Below are 12,493 nucleotides of genomic sequence, written 5' to 3'. Positions count from 1 at the left end.
AACATTAGGGGGGAGGCAGGTAAGTCCTGCCTCAAATAATAGATCACAAGATGCAGCACACACACACCATTCAAATAGCAATGCCCATCAACTTTGGGGGCTCCTGGCTCCCTCAGATACTTTATTGAGGGGGGCAAAGGGACCATGGCCAATGAATTGGCTCCTATGGTGATTACAGTCTCTAGTAAGCCTCTACATGTACTGTGTATCTTGGGAGGACAGCCCTTCCTAACTGGCTTGTTGAAATTCAAACCGTCGATACAGTATGGCGTAGTGATCAGAGTGTCAGACTAGGATGTGGGAGACCAGGGCTCAAATCTTCACTCATTTATGAAGCTTACTGGATGACCTTATTCCAGTCATAACCTTCAAGGCCTAGCCTGCATCACATGGTTGTTACGAGGATAAAATGGGGAGGGGGAGAACAAGGGAAGGCACCTTCAACTCCTTTGGGGATATAAAGGTCGGAAGGAACTAAATACATAAACAAGCAATTCGCCATTCATTTTTTCCAAACTGTGTTCTGCCTCTTCACAGGTGATGTGAATGAACTAAATGAACTGATCCACCACCATGTTCCAGAAGCCAAGTTAATAGAAAGTATTGGTCAGGAACTTATCTATCTTCTACCCAGTAAGAATTTCAAACAGCGAGCTTATGCAAGTCTCTTCAGGGAATTGGAGGAAACCCTGGCGGATGTGGGACTCAGCAGTTTTGGGATCTCCGACACACCCCTTGAAGAGGTTGTTAACTTTGTGGGGTGTCTCTCTCTCTGTCCCTTCCGTCTTTTCTTTCATAATTTTGGGTGGACGTTTATACCCCATCAGTAATAAGATTTTTGTAAATATTAAGTGTGTGTCTGAGTTCTTAAGAGAACAAGAATCCTATCTGGACTTATGGGGAGCTAATGGTACAGTAGGTTCTACTGTATTCTAGTAAATTCAAGCTTTTCGCTGATGTTACTGTGGGGCAGAGGGAAGAAGATGCTCAAAGACCCACATGCCCCCACAGAACATATTTATGCATCTCTCTTGCAGGTTTTCTTGAAGGTGACAGCAGAGGCTGACCCTGGAATACAGAATGCAGGTAAACTTTTTTGTCATCTAGTACCATGCTAAAAAGTTGATTTAAATATCTGCCACATCTTAACAGACTACTGATCTGAAAACAAGAGCCACTAGTGTGTGGGAAGGGCTGTAACTCAGTGGCAGAACAACTGTAGAAAGTCCCAGCTCCCATTCCCTGCCACATGCCTTCTTACATCCCTAGCCATTGGTAGGGTGGGGATAGGGAACTGCAGACCAAAAGATCTTAAGCTATGGGTATGTTTTTCTAGAGGTTCCCAGGGTGGGGGCATTCTTTAACAATGAAAGGGTTAGGGAACCTATTTGAGCATTGGTTCTAGGTCCGGTGGGGCCATGCTTTTATTTTAGCCATAGCGATGCAAATCCAGAATCGAATAGATGTAGCTAGCTCATCAGCTCACAAACTGATGGAAAATGGGAGAGACCTGGACCAGTACAGTAAGCATTTTCTGAGTTTATTTTCTATTAGATCTGTAAGCATTTCCTTCTGCAAGTGTAGCTGCACTATTATCATTACACTCTAGAAGTGGTGTTTTCTTAAAGATCAAACCCTGGAGAAACTCAACACTTTCATGAATGGCAAGGCAAAAAAATTCATATGTAAATGAAGCAATTGGCATGACAACTTTGATCTGCAAACTTTAGGAGCTGCACAGAACGATGCTGCTGGACAAGAAGAGGGAGCCCACCAGACTGCTCCAGCAGCCAATGGCACTTCTCGGATGCCTGTGGCACAGGAAGGGGATGGGAGTGGCGGGAAAGGATTGAGGCAGAACAAAGGTTGCCAACTTACCTTTCAGCAGATCAAAGCACTTTTCATCAAACGATTCCACCACAGTACACGTAGCTTTAAAGACTTCCTTGCTCAGGTATGTGCTCCTCCATTACAGTCACAAGGGCTTCTTCCCGGCCCATGTGGGGCTGGGGGCAGCCTGGTATAATGCCCCTATTTTTCAGAAAGGCCAAGCTGGCCAAGGGTCCCGCCCCCCAGTTTTTTTGTTTGAGTTTATAACTTTATTCTAACAAGACTCCCGCTCCAGGCCTCAGACAAGCTCTGCACATGCCTGGTTTCTTCCATATGACATTCACAATTATACACACCTGCATTTATAACAGGCTTAAGGAGAAAAAGAAGTATGATCTTATTGTAAAAGCACCTCACTAAATTATAAGCCTATCACTGGGCTGTACTTAAAATGCAGCCCAATAAAACCAGATCCTAAAACATTCTATCCAGATACAAATCTAGCTAAGGCCACTTTCTATCAATTAATTTCATTAGGTATATACAGTCTACAACAAATGATACCAGGTCTTCAGAATTACTCGGAGCAGCATACATAAGTATTTCCGATAATTTGCTATTGACATCAGAGTGATGACATAAATTCTGCTATCAACTTGCTGCACATTTTAATAACAGCAGCCAATAATGTAGCTGTCCCTGTCCCCTGTCCCCCCCCCCCCCCGTTCATATTAAGGTCTGGTGTCTGCTAATAGAAAATTGGCATTCCCAAGTAAGATTTAAGGCTTAAACAAAGCAGTAAACAAACAAGTGCTTCTCATAAACCACTGTAGCAGCAGGAATCACTGCCAGACAGCTGATGTATAGAGTCCTTGATAGGGCTTTAAATCTAGTGAATGCAAATCCTTGTCTCCTTCAAGTTTTGTAAACAAGGTACTAGAAATAAGGAAGGAGAAAAGTTCAGGCACGTATAAACAGGAGAGCAGCCCTTCCAGGTAGAATATGATTGCAATAAAAGTAATTCCAAACTTATAGCACTGAGATTAAAGCAGCCTTTGCCAACTTGGTGCTTTCCAGATGTTTTGTACCACAACTATCATCCCCAGCCCACGTGCTTGTAGTCCAAAGCAGCTGGAAGGCACAAAAGGTTAGCAAAAGCTGGATTAAACGATGAGATCTTAGAACAGAGCCATCCACCTGAGGTGGCCTATTGTCCTTAGACAATGATGCATCCCATACAATTAAGAAAACAATACGCTTCTGTAAGAGAAACCCAATTGTGCAAGTTTGATTTGGGTGGGGAACAAGGTATCCAAATACAGACAAAAACTGAGAACAAAAAAGTCCTATTCCATAGGTACTGAAAACTTCACATAATCCATTTATGTGGAGAGGCCGTAGCTCTGGCAAAGCACACTGATTTGTGTGCAAAAGGTCCCATTGTAAACCATACTGAGCTTGATGGAACAATGGTCTGACTTGTGAAGAGGGGTCTTCCTATGTTCCTACATTCTTATAATCTCCAGTTTCTGAGCTATTAGCATATGCTGCCATTCTCTTTATGTTTGGGAGGATTAAAGAAAAAACTTGAGTTACAAAATGCAGATTTGACTCCTATTCTTTGATGTATGGTGTGTAGTGTTATCAGACCTATGTGGATTTCCAGCACAAGTGTCCACTGTCAGTATGCTTGTGTGTTATCTGAGTGGTACTTAGATACCACTGGTGTGCTGTGAACCCTGCCGGTGGCTGACATTTTCCATATTGCCTGCAGATTGTTCTACCTGCTAGCTTTGTGCTACTGGCTCTGATACTTACAGTAATCATTCCTCCATTTGGTGAATACCCCAGTTTAACTCTCCACCCTTGGATCTATGGGCATCAGTTCACTTTCTTCAGGTCAGAGAAGACCTTCCTCACTTGTTGCTAGATAGCACTCGTGGTGCCTTGTTGCTGAGTGGATTCTAGTTCCCTGCTGCTTCATTCTGGTTTAAATCATGCAAATGTAGTCCGTAGTTAGCTGCTGAAGTTGTTCTCAGACTTTTTCAGATCACGACTTATCTTTTTCCCCAGCCTAGATTTTGCACCTTCCTCCTGGCTAGTGTCATGTTTATGGCATAAAAATAGCACTGTGCAACCTTCTAGGATTGATGCTAGCTAATTCAGTATACCCATTAAAATGCTGTGTGTACAATTTTTGCTTTGTTTGAGATACTTTGGCTTCTGCGTAATGAAAACAAGATACTGGGTTTGCTGCTCAATGTTTTTCTTTTTCTGTCCATCCATATTGCTCTAAATAGCTAAGTGGTGCAGTGTCAAAAATATGCAGATAAGTGATGTCTGGGTGAATGTGAATGCTTGTCACTTATGGCCAGTTTGTATATCCTCAAATATGGAAAAAATGTGGGCACACATACCATATTGATGTGTGTCACTTGTATACATGTGTGTGCTCCATTTCCATAATTTGTCCACCTGGAAAGCAGGATGGAAAGATTGCATAAAACCGGTACAAAATACATAGATTTTCTAATGGTTGTATCACACAATGACGTGTACATAGTATTTTCAGATTTGAGACTCTGTGAACCTGCCCAAAGCATTAGACTATATGGAAAATGTGTGGATAACCAGGATATGGATGGACAAGGTACAGCACAGGGAATTATCTCTCAGACACAAAAACTATTGTCTTCTTGTAAGCAAGGAATGCATGTGTGTGTGTGTGGTTTCACCTTGCATTTAGAAATCAATGCCTTGAAAATGCCCTTGTCCTTCCTGTAATCCTTTTACACTTAGTATGCCTTATCCTATAATGGGCAGTTGATCATTAACATATCCTGTGGCTTGACCCTACCTGTGTGATCAGCCGATTTTCATTCGCTACTGTCTTGCATCTGCAGTCAGCATCTTTTTATAACCTTAAATCTCATCCAATCTCATTAGCAATGAGCGGCCTGGCAGCGAGCAGATGGTTTCTCTTATTGACGCCTTCTTAAATAAACCAGGATTTGGAAATCGCTGCTTGAAGAGAGAGACCCTTCAGTAAGTCACTTTGTTCTCTCTACTAATCTAATCTATTCTATTGCAGGGTGGCATCAGTAGTGCTTGAAACAGTAGTGAACTGGCTTCTGAAGTTTCCTACCCAGTGAAAATCTCGGAGAATGTTGTCACCAGTGACCAAACTGGGGATTGTGTCTGTTGGTTTAATTATTTTATTTCCAAATTTTCACCGTAGAAGGTCACAAAGTGGTTTACAGAACAATCCTGAAATAAATCCATCAATCAAATGACATGGTGAGGTTACAGGGAACCAGGCAGAGGGCCTTCTTGGTAGTTGCACCTGCCCTGTGGACCCTCCCATCAGATGTCAAAGAGATACATAATTATACAACCTTCCATAGATATCTGAAGGCAGCCCTGTATTGGGAAGCTTTTCATGTGTGATGTTCTACACATGGTTTGCCTCTGCAATATCTGTTGGTGTCCACAGTAGCTCCATTAATGTCAAAATGTGTCCCTCTGCTCAAAAAGCTTGAGAATCCCTGGCCTAGATGTGCTCCAAACGGGTTTACTGGTGACAAGTATGGGCTTGTAGTATAAATAGCCCTTTAGTTACAGGATAGGTGATTAGGACCGGGTGATGTATTGATACACCGTACAAAATTGGTTTGAAATCCACATTGTGGTAATGGTTTTGTAATATTGGACATGGCGATATATCACAAATCACAATGTGCGCCTGTGCTATGTAAAAAATCATGATATGGGAAAAATTGTGAAGCCAGTTATCACTTCTCTCATTATTCTTGTCACGCCCCTGTTGCTCTGTACTATACAGTAACAGTGGCAACAATATTTTAAAAATAAAAATGGATCCGTTTTAGACTCCTTAGTAGCAGCAGTTGCCAGAACATTACCCCCTTCACCTCAACATAACTCCATCCTTGTTTCAGACATCATGATATATTGTGATGTTTAGCTGGTGATATATCATGAAGTTGAAAACCTGACATCGCTCAGCCCTATACCTGATACATGGAGTTGGGTTTGTAATGTGTTTAAGGAAACCGCTCCTTTTTAATGGTTGGTACTATAAAGGCGAGATATATAATTGCAAGTTTTCCAAGATCTAGCATGGCCCGTTTGATATTAACATTGCTGAGATCATCTGTGCTCTTGTCTCCTTGTGTAGGAACTACCCTTGCGTTAATGCATCAACTGCCTGGAAGACACCAGCGGTCCCTTATAACATAGCAGTCCTTTTCCAAACTAATATGTGGCATCCCCAGAACCCCTCACCATCCTGCAAATGCAGTACTCGGAAGAAACTCACCATGCTACCTGAGTGCCCTTTGGGAGCTGGAGGACTTCCTCCCCCACAGGTAAGAAAGACTGCTTGGTTGCCATTTGCCTGTTTGAAGCACTGTGGTTGCCACTGAATTGGTTTCAGGTGGATCAAAAGTGTGCTAAAACACACACACACACACACACACACACACACCAAATTTGGCATTTGCAATACATTTGTGTTACTTTCCATAATTTGCTTCACTTACTCAGTTTGTCAGCTGTAGTATTTGGCCATCTTGGAAGGGTTGCTATAGTGGAAATGAGCATGTGGGGATATGGGGAGCCACAGTAGAAGGGCAGCAGCTATGAGATTTTTTAAAGTTTGAGAAACTCCTTTGGGAAACATGCAGGTTTCTTTCCTGTAACCAAAAGCCGGTTCCCAAAAGAACCCAGTTTTTCACCAAATTCTACAGCACGCTACATAGCATATATTGAAAACATATAGAGAAAACCCTTTTAATACATGAAGGAGCGATTCAAAAGTAAAATGGATGTTAAGGTAGTCCTGTTGAGTATCCTTATATAATTCTTGTTCAAATGTAACATTAAACCATGGTTATGACAACGAGCCATTGTGAGCTTCAGGTCTGATTCCAGCTGGCTCTTATGTAATTCAGTTATACACCTTGTGTAACAAGCTTATTATGGATTTGCTTTTTGTGGAGTTGATCCAATGTGCTTGTGAAATGCAGTTTGGATCTGGGAGACCTGAGTTCAAATCCTATTCAGTTTTTGTGGGCTCACCTTTGGAGTATGTCCCAAGCTTTCTACCTCAGTGCCCTAATCTGTTAAAATAGAATAGAGATTTGCCTCTCACGGTGGTTGTAAAGATAATTCAGATAAGTAATATCACTTTTAATAGTTAAGCTGCAAGAGAGAGATTCATCTGTTAATAATCTTGTTGGGCAACTGCCAAACTGAACATTGAGGTTTCATTATCTGCTCCCCCCCCCCCCCCGAAAACAGGGCTGTGCAGAAAAACAATTTCACAATGCTCTTCTTGAAATAGCTTGTTGGTCATATTTTGTTACTTTGAAAAAATCCTCATGCATAGTCTCATTTGTCTTCTAATGAAGGGTAGTGCTGCCACTCTGTGGTTAAATTCATATACTACGTGAATGGGTGGTTGTTTTTGCTAGCTGCCAAGTTGTTTCTCGTCTTTTAATTCCCCAAGGCTGTAATGACACTAGTTCGCAATCGAGAAAGATTAATTGCTAGGGTTTTGAGTGTCATTTGCATTCATTTTTAGGGTAAGCTTACAAATATTTTGGCAGCCTTCAGTGAAACTTGCTTGGCTTTTGATTGCAAATCGCTGGCATTTTATGTGATCTGAAATCAAGATATAGAAAAAGACCAGAAGTTCCTCTTGAAACTTCAAGTAGAGTCAGGGCAGTTCTATGGTTTCAGCAGAAGAGCCATTTCTCACTGTATATCAAAATTAGCCATCACTGCTGCGTGACCTCTTTCTGTGCCTGCCTCTCTGAACTGCCAAATTCTAACCATGAGGGGTTTAACAGCTGTTTTCTTAATCCATTTGTCCTTTTCTTTGCCTTTTAGAGAGCTCAGCGTAGCACAGAAATTCTTCAGGATCTCACTCATCGAAATATTTCTGATTTCTTGGTGAAAACCTATCCCACCCTCATAAGAAGCAGGTTGGAAACTTCTTTTTTTACAAATCCGCGGCAGCTTGTATAGACTGGGGCTCTGAACAAATACTTTGAAATGGTTTGAAGAGTTTTGAATACCCAGCCCACTGTTCAGTTCTCCATTTTTTAGGGCACTGAATAAAATAACTGTGGTTTATAATATCAGCCCCAACTATCAATTAGTGGTCAAGGTTGACGGGAGTTGTAGTCCGACAATATTTGGAGGGCCACAGCTTAGCCATCCCTGGTTTTATGCAGAGCCAGGTGTGCATGCAGCAAACCCATTGCTTCCAATGAATTTTGCTGCTCCTAACTCTGCACAAGATTGGGTTGTGAGGGCAAACTATATGTTATACAAAAATATGTTTAATGAAGCCACAACAGCTTTGTTTTTGCTTTTTATTAAAAGCAGCTTTGACGTTGTGATGCTCTTGCCACTGTTCCTGTTAAGCATCACAGCTTTCAAGCTTCGTTATGCACACTTAGATTTGGAAGGGACCCGAGGGTCATCTAGTCCAACCCCCTGCAATTCAGGAATCTCAGCTAAGTCACCCTTGACAGATGGCCATCCAACGTCTGCACAGAAAAAGCATAGAACAGGTGTACATGCATAGGCTATCTCTTGGCAATCCATCTGTACCTATACAAGAAGGTCAGTTTAAGGAGTGATGATCAGGAACAGTGATAGAGGGTGAGATCACTCGCCATCCAAGTAAGGATTAGACATTCTTGTGAAGTCACATTCAGCAGTATCCAACAAAGTACTTCCACTTGCGCAATGGAACTTCCCCTCCCTCTCCTCCCTGCCCCCGTGTACTCCCCAAATCTGGTCCAAGAGTTGTGGAGAAACCCAGAACACATTTAGTTTGGTGCTGGGAGCATGTGGGGAGAGGAGGGGAAATTCCATTGCACAGCCAAATGTCCTTGTGCTTTGAAAATACTCTTATTGAATATAGCCCATTATCCCCAGATGTTTTATTCAGCAGTTCCCTGAATCTGAAAGAACCCGGCTCTGTGTGGAATATAATATTTCCATTTTCTTTTGCAGTTTGAAGAGCAAATACTGGGTCAATGAGAAAAGGTATTGTGAGTTTTCTGTTGAATTTTGAAGCCTAAAGACTTTGCTAAAGCATAACAGATAGCATGATATGACTAACCTAGTCATGTTGCGCCTGAGATGCTCTACGGGTGGTCTGGAGAAAAAGATGTTATCTGGTTTATAATTATATTCCACGCTCAACATTGAGTAACATACTTCTTTTCTGTAGGAAAGAAACATTTATTCTGAACACAGCTGTCAACTTTTCCCTTTTCTTGCGAGGAATCCTATTCGGAATAAGGGAATTTCCCTTAAAAAAAGGGAAAAAGTTGACAGCTATGATTCTGAAGGGAATGTTCAGTATAGCAATCTATTCAAAGAAAGATGGGGTTCTCCGTAACCAATTGATGGTCATGTCCTCTTGTGTTTTAGGTATGGTGGAATCTCCATTGGAGGAAAACTCCCAGTACTGCATGTCACTGGAGAGCAGATTGTTGGTTTTCTGAGAGATCTTGGTCAGATGATGAACATAACAGGGGTAAGCAAGGATTGTTCTGATTTTACGCAATCGTAAGCTCCCCCCCCACCCCATGTCTATAGACGTTAAAGTATGGTTACACTGCAGAAAAAATTAGCTCTTGCTTTCTGCTATTTAGGGTGAAGCAACAACGGCTGCCTCGAAAGAAATGACAAATTTTCTTAAGTACATGGAAACTGAATACAATATTAAGGTATTTTTTATATTGAAGACTAAACCTTTCAAAGTTTAGAAGCATTATATCAGGGATAGGGAACCTGTGTCCCTACCAATGATGTTGCATTTCAACACCCATCTTCCCTGACTGGCTGATGGGAGTTGTAGTCCCAGCATCTGGAGGGCCACAGGTTTCCCATCCCTGCACTATGGGATCCTGCAAAACCTAGGGCTTATCAACACTTCCTCTTGTCCCACTGCTTTCCCCAGAGGGGAACCAGCTCTTTAGTGATCAATCGGAGCAAATGGCAATTTGGGCTTCCTCCAGGTAGACATTTGCTCCAATTGAGCACTAAAGAGTGAAGCTTCCCTGGGTAAGGAGTGGGGCAAGTGGAAAACCGCTCAAACCCATTGCTTTCTAGGCACGGGACAAGAGGAGCCCCTAGTAAAAAAGAGACAAGTTTTCCCTTTCCTGGCATGTAACATTCACACCCAAGGGAACAGTGGCTTTGCTGTATTACCTTTAACTGAAAAAGAAGGAAAGAATGCTACGTTTCAAGACATATGAAGTACCACCCCAGCAAAGTTCTGAGATCTTGACCCATTTCCACTTATATAGCCAGGTGGTGAAATAAAGAAGAGGCAGAATTTGCATTGCTCAAGTTGCTAATGAGCTAACTTCCTCTGCCCAGGTGTGGTTTAACAACAAAGGCTGGCATGCCGTGGTCAGTTTTCTCAACATAGCCAACAATGCAATCCTGAGAGCCAATCTGCAGACTGGCAAAGACCCCGAGGAATACGGCATAACTGCTATCAATCATCCACTGAACCTCACGAAGGAGCAGCTCTCTGAAGTCACTGTGTAAGCAAGAAAAGTTTGCATGGACACCGTGACTTGGAATGTGCCTGTATGAAAGATAAAAATATTTATGATACTTTCACTAAGTATAGTGCAAAAATCAAGCTACTCTTTAATTTACCTGAAGTGAGAACCTGTCCTTTCATTTAGCAACAGGTTTAGGGTGAACAGAAGACAGAGGGTGCTTTCAGGTGGGAGTTTATTGTGGAATTGCTGCTGCTCATGTATGCAGGGGGGTTTCCCCGGTGTCATCAAATGCCAGCCCATACTTTTTTAAATTTATGTTTCCTCTTACATATTTAAAAATAATCTGCTTTCCACCTAGATTCACTGCTGGTATGGCAACCCAATGGCACATTTTTAAAGTTATTTCTGGGTGGGCAGGTTTGTCACATATGTAGTGACCAGGGCCATCTTAGGGAGATCGGCCGCCGTGGCACAGCGATCCCTCCGGCTACCCCGGCGTACCGCCTCTCCGCCGCCTCCTGTGCTTGCCGCCCCTCGGGAGGGGGGGTGGGAGCCCGCCCGGGAGCGGCATGGGTGGCAGCGGCTGTGCTGCCGGCGTGCGAGCGCCCGGCCGCCAGCCCACCCGTTGGGGTGGGTTGTGGAGGGGGGCGCCCGGTATGCCGGCGGGGGCGCCCCTGGGGGGGCTGGCACCCTGGAGCACCGCACCACTAGCCCCTATGGATGAGACGGCCCTGCTAGTGACATTTTGATAGGTGCTCTTGAACGCTACACCTCTACTTCTGTTTGTTCAATGGCATGCATCCTAGCCATGTTGTTTCTGTCTGCTCATAAGATGTGAGGGGGCTTATATCCACCAATTGCCACATGCTTGGAGATGTAATCGGGTGAGATCTTGAGAGAACCTCAGAGACTGTGCTGACAGTACGTACATTGAGGTGTTGTTGTTGGTTTATGAAACAATAATAATACAACTCGCTTATTAGCTGCCCCCGTCTACTTTTCTCCCTGCAGGTTGACCACTTCGGTAGATGCTGTTGTTGCCATCTGTGTGATCTTTGCCATGTCTTTCATCCCAGCAAGCTTTGTCTTATACCTTATCCAAGAACGGATGACCAAAGCCAAGCACCTACAGTTCGTCAGTGGTGTGAGGCCTTCTGTTTACTGGTTTACCAATTTCCTTTGGGACATTGTAAGTAGCCGATGGACGTGATGTAAGAAAGTACAGAGGAGGCCCACAGCTCAGTGGTGCTTTGCATGCAAAATGTTGTAGGTTCAATCCCTTGCATCTCCAGGTAGGGCTAAGACATAGCCTGGAGAGCTGCTGCCAGCCAGTGTAGACAGTACTGAGCTAGACGGAGCAATCGTCCAACTTGGTATAAGGCAGCTGCTTATATATATATGTCACTTGTTGTTGAATGGACTCCAATGAGCTCAGTAAAATACTGTCATGCAGCCTTTCCGCAAAACTTTGTTGCAGCAGACACCCAGCTCTTTCTAATCAGATCAAATCATCCCAATCCATATGTCATATTTACCTTGAAGTGGTGAATTTAGATTTTCATTGTGATTTATGCAGTTGTCTGATGTTGAATCATACCACTGATTCACCTAGATTCAATGCCGCAATCCCCAGCAATGCCACAAGATCCTTTACTGGAGGTGCCAAAGCCCACTCTAGCACTTATCCGTATAAAAATATGTTGCCCATTATGGACAGTGCAGCTAACCCCCAGCCTGAGAGCATTAAGCAATTTTTTTTTCTGGGCCCCTAAGATGCCGCCATGTTTGGTGGTGGTGGCAAAAAGGAGAATAAATAAAAGTAGGTACAGTGTTGAAACGAATCACCCTCTTCGTCAGTCCTAAAGTCAGTCATTTGATAAGGAGGTGAAAACTCATTTATCTAATCTGCACTATCAGCTGTGAAGGGGTGGCTGTACACATGTGAGAAGGAGTGTAGGGTTGCCACACCTCAAGTTATTATTATTATTTTCTAGCTAAGGCCTATATTTCTGGGCAGCTTTCCTGTTTTACCAGGAGAATAATATACACAGTAGAACGCATCCTGGAAAATATTGGAAAAGCTGGTGCAAAATTTGGGGATATGG

General features: G+C 43.0%; 1 protein-coding gene across 1 annotated transcript in view; it reads left to right on the top strand.

The window, feature by feature from the left end:
- ABCA4 (ATP binding cassette subfamily A member 4) overlaps positions 1-12,493 on the top strand; it is a 92,903-nt gene that overhangs the window by 71,175 nt on the left and 9,235 nt on the right. Inside the window, exons 26-37 of the mRNA XM_033151097.1 lie at positions 538-743; positions 1,038-1,086; positions 1,731-2,020; positions 3,587-3,729; positions 4,777-4,875; positions 6,026-6,215; positions 7,741-7,835; positions 8,878-8,910; positions 9,301-9,406; positions 9,525-9,599; positions 10,255-10,424; positions 11,400-11,577. Of these exons, the coding sequence (XP_033006988.1) occupies positions 538-743; positions 1,038-1,086; positions 1,731-2,020; positions 3,587-3,729; positions 4,777-4,875; positions 6,026-6,215; positions 7,741-7,835; positions 8,878-8,910; positions 9,301-9,406; positions 9,525-9,599; positions 10,255-10,424; positions 11,400-11,577 (1,634 nt within the window). The remainder of the gene's footprint in view (positions 1-537; positions 744-1,037; positions 1,087-1,730; positions 2,021-3,586; positions 3,730-4,776; positions 4,876-6,025; positions 6,216-7,740; positions 7,836-8,877; positions 8,911-9,300; positions 9,407-9,524; positions 9,600-10,254; positions 10,425-11,399; positions 11,578-12,493) is intronic.

Source organism: Lacerta agilis, chromosome 6 (genome assembly GCF_009819535.1).
Source record: "Lacerta agilis isolate rLacAgi1 chromosome 6, rLacAgi1.pri, whole genome shotgun sequence".
NCBI classification, from domain to species: domain Eukaryota; kingdom Metazoa; phylum Chordata; class Lepidosauria; order Squamata; family Lacertidae; genus Lacerta; species Lacerta agilis.
The sequence above is the reverse complement of the archived record's forward strand: the minus strand, read 5'-3'. Positions and strand labels throughout refer to the sequence as shown.